Source organism: Strix uralensis, chromosome 27 (assembly GCF_047716275.1).
Source record: "Strix uralensis isolate ZFMK-TIS-50842 chromosome 27, bStrUra1, whole genome shotgun sequence".
Classification (NCBI taxonomy): domain Eukaryota; kingdom Metazoa; phylum Chordata; class Aves; order Strigiformes; family Strigidae; genus Strix; species Strix uralensis.
This window is the reverse complement of record NC_133998.1, coordinates 6,674,104-6,687,841: the sequence shown is the minus strand read 5'-3', so window position 1 is coordinate 6,687,841 and position 13,738 is coordinate 6,674,104. Positions and strand designations below refer to the sequence as shown.

The following is a 13,738-nucleotide window of genomic DNA, read 5'->3' as shown; positions in this document are numbered from 1 at the left end:
GACTTGCTACAATCCCTTACGTTTTTGTTTTGAAGTAGAGAAGTCCATAAAGGTATGGAACTGAGCGGGCTTACTGCTCTGTAGAGAAGTTGGGAAGCTGCTTAATATAAGTGTTAAGAATCTGGATTATTGCTGTATTCTTGCGTTGTTTCAGACACCTCTGTCACTGCCAGTTTCCTAAACATACGTAGCATGGAGATCTTAGGATGAGACTGAAACATTAAATCAGTCTGGACAGTGAAGATCCTCATTTGTTCTACGTACAGTCAGTTCTTAAACAGTTCTGTGTACAAAACCACTTACTGCGTGTAAATGCAGTTGTGAAAATCAAATACAGTTACAGTTCCACGGGAAGTTCCTCCTGAAGCTACCGGTTGTGTAATGCTGTTGTCGAGTGTTAGTGCTGTCTCCTAGCGTGAGCTGCTTTGATAACTTCCCAACGATGGATTTGGCTTCCGCGCAGGCTTTTATAGAAATGAATACGGAGGAGACGGCCAACACCATGGTGAACTACTACACCACAGTCACTCCAGTCCTTCGAAGCCAGCCCATCTATATTCAGTTCTCCAACCACAAGGAGCTCAAGACAGACAACTCTCCCAACCAAGCAGTTAGTGTTCCTTCTTTACATTGTCATACTGGTGGGAGGGATGGACAGTTCTCCGCTGCTGTCCTGATTTGTGCTGCTGGTACCGGCCTGGGAGGGCTTTGAGATCTGGTTTGACTATCAGAGTGCTAAACGGAGCATGTTGCACCTTCTTTGAGTTTGTGATTGAGGATAAATGCTTCTGGTCTAGGCTCTGGTAGACTGGCTTTCAGACTGCAGGACTTTTGGTTGCCTCTTTGCTTTTCCTTGTAGGTTTTCATTTTGTACTTCAATTTCTAGCATGGAGTAAGGTCTCCTGTGATAGCTTTTATCCAGAGTCTCAGCAGACTGTTAAAGGAGCTGCTAAAACTGCCTTAATGTCAGGGGAAAAAATGTATTGTGAATATGGGATGGTGAGAAGTGTTTCAGCGTTTTTAGTTAGAAACAGTAACTGAATGCTTGTCTAAAGACTGGATTAATGTCTAGTGCTTTAGGATGTTTGTTTCTAAAATTTGAAAGATTTACAGCAAACAAAGCTCTGATGGGACAAACCTTGTGTCTGCAGTAGAGAGCAGCCTGGTGATAAGTGCTGGCTTTGAGGCACTTGAACACAGCAGCTCTTAGGGCTTTGCCGGGGCCGTCTGGACTTTCTGGGCAAGATCTGCTCTGCATAGGGTAAAAAATTCCCTTTTTCGGCTCGACTGCTCTTGGCGATCTTTCAGGACAGGAACACTGGAAAGAAGTTCAAGTTACTTGTGCCTCCTTATCAGGGGTGGCTGCCGAGTACATCCAGTTTGCCTCCTCTCACTTTTCAGGCTGACGTTCATCAGGATCAGAGCATCTAATGCCGTGCAGATGAAATGCTGCTGCTCGGTGCCTCTAACTCAGCCAGCCTAATGCCCACCGGGGAGCACATCCTAATGTTATGTGCGTCAGGGGGACTCTGCAGGAAAACTCCAAGTCAGTTTTCGCTCCTGGATCCCTGTAGCAGATGTGCATTAATCTTTCAGTCTTGTCAGCTTCTGTAGTATTCTGCAGATGGTCTTTCTCCCCAGAAGAGCCTAGTTTTTCCTTTTTTCTAAACAATGGAAGGATTTTGCTGCATCAGTAGATGCTGAGGAAGGTTCTAGCAGTAGCATAAGTACTTCATATTTTGTTTAGTTTTATTTTTGCATTGCTCTTCCAGATTGGGGTGGTCTGTATTGTCCATGTTTAAAATGTACTAAAGTCATGGCATCCCCGGCCTTAGGAACAGGCAACTGCTTTCTGTTCTGCTAACTGTTGAGTTCTGCTAGTAGCTTGCAGATAGGAAGCTCAAGAAGAGCTGAATGTGTATTTTTGCAAGCAGAAGTGCTGGTCTGACCGAGTGTTTGCTTCTGCAGCGTGCCCAAGCAGCTCTGCAAGCGGTGAACTCTGTTCAGTCTGGAAACCTGGCACTGTCGGCCTCTGCTGCAGCCGTGGACGCAGGAATGGCGATGGCTGGCCAGAGCCCTGTCCTGAGGATCATTGTCGAGAATCTCTTCTACCCTGTTACTCTAGATGTTCTGCATCAGGTAAAACACGTCACCACAACTTCTTGAAGGTTGTCCTGGAGGAGGGGGTAGCAAGGAATAGTGAATTGTATTTGCAGTGTCTGTGTTCTAAGAGCACGTGGGTTTTATCTGTTCTGAACACAGCTGTCAAATTTCTACTTTCTGGAGACACTGATACCTCCGTGAGATTCTTCTGGGTTTCATCCCAATCTGGCCAGACTTTAAATTCCAGAGATCTGATTACTGGTCCGTTTTAATTGGGTTTCAGTCTGGTACAGTGCAAGGGACAAATATTTATGTTTTCAAGACAGCTCCTCAGGTTCTGTTTAGGGCTTATCAGAAGTAGCTGCTACATGTCCTTGTGTGAGGGTGGGGGAAACCAATAAAGTGTCCAGGGGTTACGTAGGCAGCGGCCTGTTTGGAAAGTTCCCATCTGCTGTGGTTGCTTAACTTAATCTTCGTGTTTGAAATGCAAGCTCGAGTGCCTTTCAGCATCCCTGAAATTCTTGGAGAAGTTCCAGTTTGTGAAGGTGTATGTGAATCTTCCTGCGTAAGAATTCATAACAAAAGAAAAACTTCGTTAAGGGGGCAGTTCAATTACCCTGATGTTTTTCTAGTCTGATGCCGTGGTGCAAGTTAACGCCCATGGTGTAGTTTAAAACCTTAAATTTTTAAGTTGGAAAGCTAACAAGGTGAAAGGGTAACTTTTGCTGTTTCTGCCTCTAGTAATGGAGATCAATATGAAATTAATTTACTGGAAATGAGATAAGACATGCAAATATTGTCTTGCAGATTTTTTCCAAATTTGGTACAGTCTTGAAAATAATTACATTCACGAAGAACAACCAATTTCAAGCCCTGTTACAATATGCTGACCCAGTGAGTGCTCAGCATGCCAAACTGGTGAGTAGTATGCTTACAGTGCTAAACACCTGCATTATTTTAACTTTTAGGCTCGCTTTTATTAATCTAGGACCAATGTTAGAAACTAGCATTTTAGAGTACTTTTGGAGTACTGACAGTCTTACGTGAGCGTTGCTCTGAGGGCTGGGCGGGTGGGCGGGAGGGAATCCCCCCCCCCCCGAGAGCAGCACGGCTGGCTCGGGGGAACATGGAAGGGCACAGGATGAAACGGTGCTTTCTCCACACAAAGCAAGATACTGGTGTGTCTTCAGGTGGAGCACTGGTGCCTGGGATGATGTAACACCCTGTCTGCAGGGATGTGTTGTGGGGATCTCAGGATAAATGCATCTTGCATGAAGAATGGTTTGTTTCCTTGCAGTCTCTAGACGGACAGAATATCTACAATGCCTGTTGCACGCTGCGCATAGACTTCTCAAAGCTCACAAGCCTCAATGTAAAATACAATAACGATAAGAGCAGAGATTATACCCGGCCAGACCTACCTTCTGGGGATAACCAGCCCTCTCTCGATCAGACCATGGCAGCTGCTTTTGGTGAGAATGCGGGAGCAGGGCGAACGTAGCGAATACGGGTGTCAGTTGGGGAAGGGGAGGGGACGTGATCCTGGTGTATTTGGTTTTATGAAACTTTGGAATACAGTGTGATGAGGAGAACTTGGGAACCACTGAATCGGACTAGTGCAAAATACTAGTGGGAGCGTCCGGCCGTGCTCCCGCGGGGCCGGGGCTGTGGCGGGTCCCCGGCGCTCTGGCTTGCAGTGCCATCTGCCGTTGTGCCGGCAGCGGGGCTGGGCGCTCACCGGGGGTTGTCACCGGTACTTGATCATCAGTGACAGGAGCTGCTGGCTTGTGTTCTGGTCACCAGCTCCACTCTGATGGCTGCTTCGGAACAGCAGGGTTAGGGCAGGAAGTTTCTGTGATTTCTTGAAGTTCGGTGTTACATTAGAGGCAGTTCTGAATTACTGTTCACGTTTTAGGGTTTAGCTTTCAACCAAATGCTCACGTTGAAGGCCAAATCAAGATGTTCCAGCTAAGTTTAGAGTCTTCTTGCTGTCGGATGTCTTTGTATAATGTGTATGTCTTTCCCAGGTGCCCCAGGAATAATCTCTGCTTCTCCATATGCAGGAGCTGGCTTTCCTCCTACCTTTGCAATTCCTCAGGCTGCAGGTACTGTATTTCGTAAGTTGAAATTTTATATAGGTTTTCTGTTGCTGAAGCATCTTGATGTTTTAAAGCTAAGTAGTGATTAATCTTGTTGGGTTTAGTCATGTAAATTCTAAATGCTGGCAGTTAGAGAGGGGAATAGTGTAGAAAGGTGCAGAATCTCAACTGGGAATGTGGGTGTGCAGCTGTAGCACCTCAGGTGAGGGACATCCCAGCAACGAGGGAAATGCGAGTAGCAGCATGGGGGGGACGGTAAAGGCACTAGTTAACTGGAGGAGATCAGATTTTTTCTTTTGAATTTCTTTGTGTGGTTGCAGAGGTTGGGAACTCACTTTCACAGCTGTGAATGTGGTCAAAAGTGAGGAATCTTGTTTTCCTAAATATTTTGGGTAAAGCCAGTAGTTAAACATGAACCCAGTTCCATGCAGTTACAGTTGCACTGTGAAGTTTACAGCTCACTGCAGTAACAGATTATTGCTGCTTACAGAAGTAGCCAAGTGTCTGCAATTAAAGACTTGTGTTTAGCACCTACAGAACCTCCTCACTGGAGTGCTAGACTAAACAATTTTTGCTTTGTTTTTCATGGCATGCCCAGCTATGTTGACTCTCTTGTAACTTGATGGAATTTCATTGCTTATGACAAACAAGCAGGGGTCAAATGTTTTGTTACTGTCCTGTTGGGGAAATAGGCAGTGCTGCTCTGAGAAGTAATTTCATTTAATCAATTACTAGCAATGGTTTCTCGAGCTCTAAGGCTCTTCCCTTTGGAGGGCTGATGCAGTGAGATGCCAGCTGTTAACTGTGAGCAACCTAGAAATGCCTATAAGTAAAACTTTAACATTTCTCTGCTCTTGAAGAGATGAGCTGGTGGTAGCACACGTACAGCATCTGGTTGTTCTATGCATGGTTAAGGAATTTTTGGCATGCACTGGTTGGAAAGACCCTTACGAATGCACCGTGTGTGATTCCTTTCCTGCACCAACAGAGCTGAGGCTTTGTGCTGATTCCGCTTCTTGTGAAACGTGCAAAATATTGTAGTCAGCAGGATAGTGCTGAGGCACCTGTTAAGCATCAGGCACTGCAAGAGCAAATCCGATTAGAAATTGTGACATTTCCTGCAGCACCAGAATTGGAGGCTCCTGTTGCTCTTAGAGTCCACGGTCCTGTTGTGAATGATGGCTTGCATGGTACAGGTGTGCAGTTCTCCCTTCTGGTGCAGCAGATACACTAGAGTACGTGCTGTTAATTTCTTTACTGGTTAATATTCTTTAATTTCCAGGCCTGTCAGTTCCCAATGTTCATGGAGCACTAGCTCCTTTGGCTATCCCATCAGCAGCAGCTGCAGCGGCTGCAGCAGGACGGATTGCCATTCCCGGCCTCACTGGGGCAGGGAACTCTGTTCTGCTGGTTAGCAATCTGAATTCTGAGGTTAGTGGAGTCCTAACTTTATTTTTTTCTCCTTCCTGTTACCTCTGCTTTCACTTTCTGAACACAGATTGTGCTGAAACTCATTGAAAGTGAAATCCTACTGTGTCCTAAAGGAAACGGCAAAACTAGAAAAGCAGATGACGTGCTCTGCCTGCTCTAAAACTCCAAGCAGATCAGTACTCTAGTTGCTGAAGGGAAATGAGAAAAGTCCAGCGCAAATTAAAATCTTGCTCTTCTTTGGTTCAAAGCCAAGGATGCTGCCTGCCTGCTCTTGTCCCACAAAGACTACAATGCCTGTCCCTTCCTCCCTCTTATTTGGAGCCTCCCTGCCATTCCCATGGAACAGAGTCACTTGGGTCACAGAATAGCCACGTCCATTCTTTCTTTTCCTTAGCATGTTCTAGTTTAATACATTAATTCAGAACTACAGAGAGAGTTCATTCTGACTTTTGCTCTTTCTGTGTAGTGTCTGGACCCCTGCCAGCTTGACCTTGTACCTGTGCAGTATTTCCTCTGCCATGTGCTTGCACATTTTCCCTTTCCAAGATTCCTGGAAGTTTCCCCTTAGCTAAACCCCTTAACAGCTCACAGTTTACATTTTCAATTCCACTTAACTTAGTGAGTTGAAATATTTGGGTTTCTTTAAAAAATAAAGTAATATTTGAACAAAAATTTTCTTTAATGAAAGAGCATCATAAGAGGATTTCATACGGGTCTCTTGGATTTTTCTGCAGTCAGCTTTTTGGCTCTTTGTTGCATTGAAAGTGTAGAATCTAGTGTGTGCAGTAGAGTATGATGAGTCTCTGCTGAAAAACACTTTAACTGGTGGGGACAGCACACAAGTTAATACTACTTTGCAAAGCTATAAAACTTACAGTGATGTCAGAGTAACCACAAAACCTCTTTTGCATCAAAGGGGAAGCCTGGATGTGATGAATGATCAAAACGTTTAACTCTTGATGAGACGAACCAATTGAATCAGTGTCCCAGACTACTCTTTTATCTGTCATTACTGTTTTCTCCAGGGCATGAAATAATAGCAGGGACTGACACAGCTTGGGTTTGGATGAGTTGCTCTTTCTGCCTAGGAACTCCTCTGCCATTCCAGGAGCTGTCGTCTCTGGCTTGCTCCCATGACCTGCCCTTCAAACAAAAGGCTTAACCGGGAGGTGCTGCCGTCACGGTTCTGGAGCAGTGCGGTGCCATCGCGCCTGTTTCTTGGGATGGTGTCGCACTGTCTGGGCGGTGGTGGCAGGACCAAGGGCTGTGCTGTACCTCTGTTTAATTTTCAGGTGTTCACGGCTCTGAGCAGTCTGAACGGTGTGCACAGTTCTCGTTTAAGTAGGAGCAAGCAGTTATTTCATGCCTTGTATTTTTGATGAGCTCTTCACTATCCATCCAGCTTATCTTTGGGCTGGAGAGACTTTGATACTTGTACTGAAGCTGTGAACTAACAGACCTGAAACTTTTTCCATTTGCCTGTATAATCAGTGTTGTAGAAACTTACCTGTGCCACAACCAGTTAGTTAAGAGACAGTATTTCTCTGAGTGACTACTCTGCTGTGGTGTGTAAGTTGTTTTTGTTTTTTTCTGGATCAGAATCATGGAAACTGAAATTGCTCCATTTTCCCTTTCCACAACAAGTGGAAGAAGTCTGTGTGTCTCGGCTTGGGTTGGGCTGCAGACTCCTCCCTGCATGCCCACTTGGCGTCGCTGGGAGCAGAGGTGCTTTTCCTGCTTTCCTGGCGGAGTAACTGCAGGTTGGGGTTTTCACACGGTGAGGTCAAGGCACGGAGATGGAGGGGAATAGACCTCTCTTCAGATGGGCTACCCCCTTCCCGTGGGGCAGGCGCCTCCAGCAGGCGTTGGGGGGGTGTTGTGGCGCTACGGCCGCTCCCCCGGTAATCGTTGGCTCTAAAGGCGGCGGCTGTTGTCTCGGGGACCCGCCGTGCTCCCTGCAGCTCAGCGCTGCCGTCCGCGCTGCTGCCTCTGCTCGGGGCCTGAAGGCAGCACACGCAGCCCTGCGTGGCTGGAGCCAGGAAATCATTTCCTCAAAGAAATTCTTGTAATCGGAGAAAATTTTTGTAGTCGAACCCCAGGGAGCACCGTTGCGGTTGAGTTCAGTGTTACAGCCCACAGAAGTCACTCTGGTGTGATACTGTCTCTTACTTCTTTGTATATCTTAAGTAAAAATGCCTTTTCTTTATCATTGTGTTCCACTAGGTAAAACCTATTAACTGTTTCTGTAAACAAGTTATTGTATGTAGAATTCTATAAATCTGACTGATGGAACACTACATATTTCCTTATGTATTTACTGACCTGTGTTTTTTGCTACTTTTTTCTTTTCTCCCCATCCCTGAATTTTTTTTCTTCCCCTGATCCGGAATTTCTTTGCCAACTGACTGCACGGTACTTCTGCTTCCTGTTGTTGCTTGAAACAAAAAATAAAAACATTCCCCTTCCAAAAAAAAAAAAAAAACCCTGCTCTTCGGAAACCAACCTGCCCTTCAATATTAACCATCTTGAAAACTTCATCATCCATCAACCAATTTCGCCATTTCCTGCGGGGACTCTGCCCTTCCTCGTTGTGGACGATTTGTGCAACCTCGCTCTCCCCTTCGATTCCTTACCTCTTCCCTGTCCCTCCGCTGCCTTGCTCTGCTGTTCTCTAAAGAGAGTTACACCCCAATGCCTCTTTATTCTTTTCGGTATGTTATTATTCACACTTTTTATTACCTTGTTTTTCATTTATTTGAGATTACTTTTTTGATACTTCAAAAATGTACAGTTTGCAGTTTGCCATTTTTTGAATGCATAATTTCATTTTTACATTGTTTACTTAGTTTGCTATTTAATTTAGTTTGCCTTTATTTTATGTTCAGTTATGCATGGTTTATTGCTTTGCATGTCTTTTATAAGAGTTTTAAATTGTGATAGCATGCTAAATTGTCCAGTCTTCTGGCAGTAAGATTTTTTGCTTTTTGCTGAAACCCAGTGTCTTTTCTTTAATGTATTGTTCCATTATTATTCTGCTATATAAGAATTTTCCTTAATTAGAGCAGAATAAGTAACCATGGTTGGAATGAGATCAGTTCTGGTTGTGAATGAATGTTTTTGCTGTTGGATTGATTAGCTAGTGTTAAGTTGAATGAGACTTCGTTTGTTTTCCCCTACCTAAGACTGTTCTTGTTTCCTCACTTTTGAAGGAGTCTATGGTGATGTGCAGAGGGTGAAGATTTTATTTAAAAAGAGAGAGAATGCCCTAGTTCAGATGGCTGATGGAAACCAGGCCCAGCTTGGTAAGCAAGCTCAAAAGTATCAGACTGGTAGCATTAAGAGACCTAACGGGTAATTAAAGCTTTAATATCGGTACTTTCTTCTCTTCCAAAAAAAGACCCAAAACCTGAATGTGTCTGTGCACGTAATTGTTTGCCTGTGTGTAGTGTGGGTTTGGGGGCAGCTCTGGAGAAAGGAGCGGCTCGTTTTGTGAGAGAATCTGGAGGGAGAACAGCGTAAACGCTCTGTGAGGCGGAGTGACGGTGTCCTGCCTTCCCGGAGGGGGTGGTGTCTGCGCAGGGAAGAACTGAGGGAAAACGTAGCTTCGGTTTGAACATCTGAACCGAGGTGTGAAGTAGCCCCGCAGTCAGCGCTGTCTCTGACCCTCGCAGGCATGAGCCATTTGAATGGCCAGAAGCTTCACGGGAAGCCGATCCGTATAACGTTGTCCAAGCATCAGACAGTGCAGCTTCCCCGCGAGGAACAGGAGGAGCAGGGGCTGACTAAGGACTATGGAAATTCTCCTCTACATCGCTTCAAGAAACCAGGCTCCAAAAATTTCCAAAACATCTTTCCCCCTTCTGCCACTCTTCATCTGTCCAATATTCCGTAAGTATCTGCGGGGAGAGTTCCCGTGTGGCCGAGCAGACAATGTCTGCAGACCTGGTGTGAGGGTAGATAGGGTCAGCGCTTTGCTGCCAGCAGGAGGAAGGCTTGCCGTCTTCCTGTCGTTCTCAGCCTTTCCAGTCCGAGAAGCTACTGGTAGAGAATTTAGAAAAGACTGAGGATTGGTTTTTAGAGATCAATGTAGTCTGTCAATGTACCTTTGACCTGAAAAACCGTTTGTTTCAGACCTTCAATAAATGAAGAAGACCTTAAGATGTTATTTTCAACCAATGGTGGGATGGTCAAAGGATTCAAATTCTTCCAGTAAGTGTTTTTTCTTACGTCCTGTCCTTACACTGGGCTTTTCAGTATGAGAAGGGCAGAAGCACTTAGTTCTGATGGAATTCCAGCTCGGGCTCAGTGAAAGGTGAGCAGAATCATCACTAATACAGTATTTGACTCTGGAATGAGGAATTCCTGAGTAACCCTGGATTGAGCACATGGCCAGCACGAGTTGAAGAGACCTGAGGTAGCTGAGTGCGGAGTTTGGATGCGCGTGTTTATCGTATAGATGTACTCTTCCCTACGAGGAGAGAGTACATTGCAGTCACCCGGGTAGTTAATTTTCTGCTGCCTTGTCGAGTGCTGGATAAGAAAACTTGCGCGGAGCTGGGGGGACTCTGCCTGTGGTGGTACTGAGTGTGACTTCAACTTCTGTCTTGACAGGAAGGACCGTAAGATGGCTCTGATCCAGATGGGCTCTGTGGAAGAAGCCATTCAATCACTCATTGACCTCCATAATCATGACCTGGGTGAGAATCATCACCTGCGTGTGTCCTTCTCGAAGTCCACCATTTAAAGCTTTGGAAGGCGTGAGACAAAATGGACTTGACTTAAAACCTCTTGTGTTCAGCCTTGGCTATAAAAGGCTGAACACTAGGGTTTCAACTTCCATCATTCCAGAAAAAAAGCCACTTTAAAAATGCAGCTGAAGTGACCTTAAAAGACCAGAGATTTTATTTTTTTAAAGAGAAATCAGTTTACCGGTTTTTAGAAAAAAAAAAAAAATTAAAATCTAATTCATATTGCTAACCTTGCGGTGATGGGTAACAATCTTGACTGTTCAAATAAAAATCACAAGTTAAAGTTTACACTTTGGAACCTGCTCTGGGAAATTCCCCTCCCTTCCTGCTCCTCCCCCCCGAAAAGCAGATCCTAACAAGTTTTATCAGGTTTCACACTGATGCCTTTTTTATTTTCTTTACCCATCCATGCCTTGAAAGACCTAAAACCACTGTGTAAATTCACTTTAGCGCCTTTGAGTCAGGATTTTGCAAAATGCATGGTGTATAGGAGCTCCCAACTCACCCAGCACAAAAATAAGTCGCATTGATCCTCCCTTAACTGTGCATCTGCTGTCCTGTGCCTTAAACCTTTTACGTCTTTGGGGGAAACATCGGAACTGCAGGGAGTGGATTGGGAGAGTTGAGGGGAAGGAGCGAGCTCCGGCTTGCTGGATCGGCTGGTAGCGAAGGACGAGTGAAGCTGGCAAAGTGGATAAAGAAAATATTGGGCTTTGACTCTTCAGGCAGTTGTATCCCACTGTCTGTGAAATGTCGCAATCTGCAAAGTATCATGTGTCTTCATGCCACTTCCCAGTGTGCTTGTGGTTTCTTGCCATCTGCAAACTGTCAAGCGGGAGTTACTTAAGATCCTTTGTCCGTAATGTTCAGACCAAGCAGAGGGGTCTGGGTGGGGAAGCGTTCCCGAGACCAAATCACATTCCGTTGTCAATAGCAAGTCAACAGGCTCTGCCCTTCGCAAGAGCATTGATCAAGAGACAAAATTAACCACTGTTGGACACTTGTGAAGACGAATCATTAAGAGTTTGTCGAAATTGTGTGTGTGTATATATATATATCTCTAAATACTCGGCTAGGATTTGAAGAATTATTGGATATCCCATGTTTAGAAAGGTGTTCACGTGAGTCACCTTCGTGCCCCTGATTTGAGATTAACAAGACCAATGTAGCTCTGCCATCATTCTTATAGCATGTCTTCAGCATTTGAGCTTTTTGATTTAATTCTTGTATTATACTTTTTGATGCCGTTGCTGTCATCTGTGCCTAGCAATATTTCCAGTTGACCAAATATTCTAATCTCTTTATATGCAAAAGAAATAGTTTAAGTACCTTTTTATAGAATGATAAGATGGTATAAACGTAATCTAAATTTACTCCTTTGTGGTATTACCCTTGTATACTGTACTTTCTTTTTTTTTTTTTTGTAATTGAAACTGTAGGGCAGGAATTTAGTTACCAGGCTGAGGTCATGACTGAGGATGAGCGATGTAACGGAACTGATAAAACAGTGAAGCAAAGCAAAGTGTCTGAGGTAACGAGCACAAAGAGCTTGTGAATTGAAGTGAAAGGACCCAGGCTAAAGTTTTCACCTTTTTAACCTATAAGCCCAGATCTTTTAAGTTACAGGAAGGGAATTTATTAAATAACGTAGAATGCAGCAGATCGGTTTTTCCCCGTGATACAACCATTTATTTTTTTTCTGGCTTACAACTCTTTCCTGGGCCATTCTGCCTTCTGTTTTGTGTAATCCGATGTTGCCTTACATTTCCCTCTAACCTGCAACCTGTTCGGATGCAAAATAACAAGAATCTTGTACTTTTTTTCAGGGTTTTTCTGCAAATTGTGGACCAAAGTTTGTTTTTTAATTGTCTTAGTGTTGCAAGTTACGATTTCCTTGCTTAGTGTGGGAGCTCTTGACTTGCCTAGCACTGAGTGTTCGGAAAAGTCTTAACTTTTCTTAGTTCCTCCCTGAACTCTTGAGGGTGTGAATTATGCTGGAGAAGCGCGTGAGGTCTGAGTGAGGGTTCAGCTTGGGTTGCTGGCAGGAGATGGGGGACCCGTGTCTGCCTCGGGCTTCAGTTTGTGGCCCGGGGGTGCGGAACCATCTCCCGGGAGCCGAGCTCGGGCGTGACCCGCCTCGCTGGGAAGCGCCGCGTTTCCCTGCCGGGTCCCGCGCTCAGGAGGGCGAGTTCGGTGTCAGCTGGAGGTAGTTGGCTCCTGTCCCTCCCCCAGTGACAAACCCGCTCCTCCTGCCGCGGGAGCGCGGCCGGTGCCCCCGAGCGAGCGCCCGCCCTTGGCCTTGAGGGCGGCCTCGCCCGGACGCCGGGCAGGGGCTCACCGGAGCGAAACCTGCCCGGTGGCCGTGGACACTGATCTGGTAGCCCCCGGGCTGGGTGTGTTCCGCAAAACGCGAGCAAATTAATTGAGGTAACCCCGGAACCCAGGCAATTGTGGGTTTTTCCTTTGGATCCCTGTGTTTGCATGTAAAGAATGTGAGTAACAAAAGGGTGTACATATTTATAATTTTTTTATACCTGTTGTAAGACATGAGGGGGCAGCAAAACCCAGTTTTTTATGGTGAACAGATGTATTGTATATTTTGATAACAGCTATTACAGGTTCAGTATTGTGGAAGGTGGGGTGGGGAGGGTAAGCATACACAACATCAGAATTCCATTGCCTCTTTCAAAGAATGTTTGTAATGCAAAAAGAAATGAAATTAAAACTATTTTATAACAACCTTTGTACCTTTCTGTAGCTCCATTATTTACTGTTCAGATTGTAGAAAGCAGTTATTGGCCAGTCTGTACTTGTGCTTTCAATAAATTTCTTCTGTATTCTTCGCTTCTGATTTTCCTATCTTTTTATTGTGCCTATTTTGCTTCTGATTTTTCCTTCTAATGTAATTTCAGCTGCCTCATTTTATGTAACTTTGACTCTTCCCATACCTCTGGGCTGGCAGAGTGTTTGTCCCGTCGGCGTCTGTGCGCTGCGGGGCGGCTGCGGGGGACCCGCTCCCCACGCTGCGAGGTAGGAGGTGGTCAGGCCCTCGCTGACGCTCTGCCTTTGTCACCCTCCAACACCTTTATTTTTTTTTTTTATTTCATGTTCCTAAACTTTCCATATATTCCAGCTAATATCCATGGAATAACCCACTTTCAAGTCCAACATGTAATACTCTCTGTGGTTTCGTGCTGTAGACGTGCCAGGGCTGGAGTGCCGCAGTGCCCGGGGGCTCCTGAGGGTGATCCCGGCCCTGGGGGTGACTCTGCAGGGTCCCCCGGGGGCGAGCGGGGGATTTTCCCTGCGGGGGTTTGGGCTTCTCACCTGCGAGCTCAACTCAGTTAAAACTCCTCC

The 13,738-nt window shown here is 45.4% G+C and overlaps 1 protein-coding gene across 5 annotated transcripts in view; it reads left to right on the top strand.

Moving 5' to 3' along the window:
• The window catches only part of PTBP1 (polypyrimidine tract binding protein 1), a 31,114-nt gene extending 17,889 nt beyond the window's left edge, over nucleotides 1–13,225 (top strand). For 4 of the 5 annotated variants that reach the window (XM_074851719.1, XM_074851722.1, XM_074851720.1 and 1 more), the window contains 11 exons: nucleotides 464–610; nucleotides 1,969–2,139; nucleotides 2,911–3,021; nucleotides 3,401–3,575; nucleotides 4,131–4,208; nucleotides 5,485–5,633; nucleotides 8,311–8,344; nucleotides 8,843–8,935; nucleotides 9,305–9,521; nucleotides 9,765–9,842; nucleotides 10,245–13,225. In XM_074851719.1, coding sequence (XP_074707820.1) covers nucleotides 464–610; nucleotides 1,969–2,139; nucleotides 2,911–3,021; nucleotides 3,401–3,575; nucleotides 4,131–4,208; nucleotides 5,485–5,633; nucleotides 8,311–8,344; nucleotides 8,843–8,935; nucleotides 9,305–9,521; nucleotides 9,765–9,842; nucleotides 10,245–10,377 — 1,386 coding nt within the window. In that variant the 3' untranslated portion in view covers nucleotides 10,378–13,225. The remainder of the gene's footprint in view (nucleotides 1–463; nucleotides 611–1,968; nucleotides 2,140–2,910; nucleotides 3,022–3,400; nucleotides 3,576–4,130; nucleotides 4,209–5,484; nucleotides 5,634–8,310; nucleotides 8,345–8,842; nucleotides 8,936–9,304; nucleotides 9,522–9,764; nucleotides 9,843–10,244) is intronic. The other variant, XM_074851721.1, reaches the window with a different exon arrangement.
• The last annotated feature ends 513 nt before the right edge of the window (nucleotides 13,226–13,738 follow it).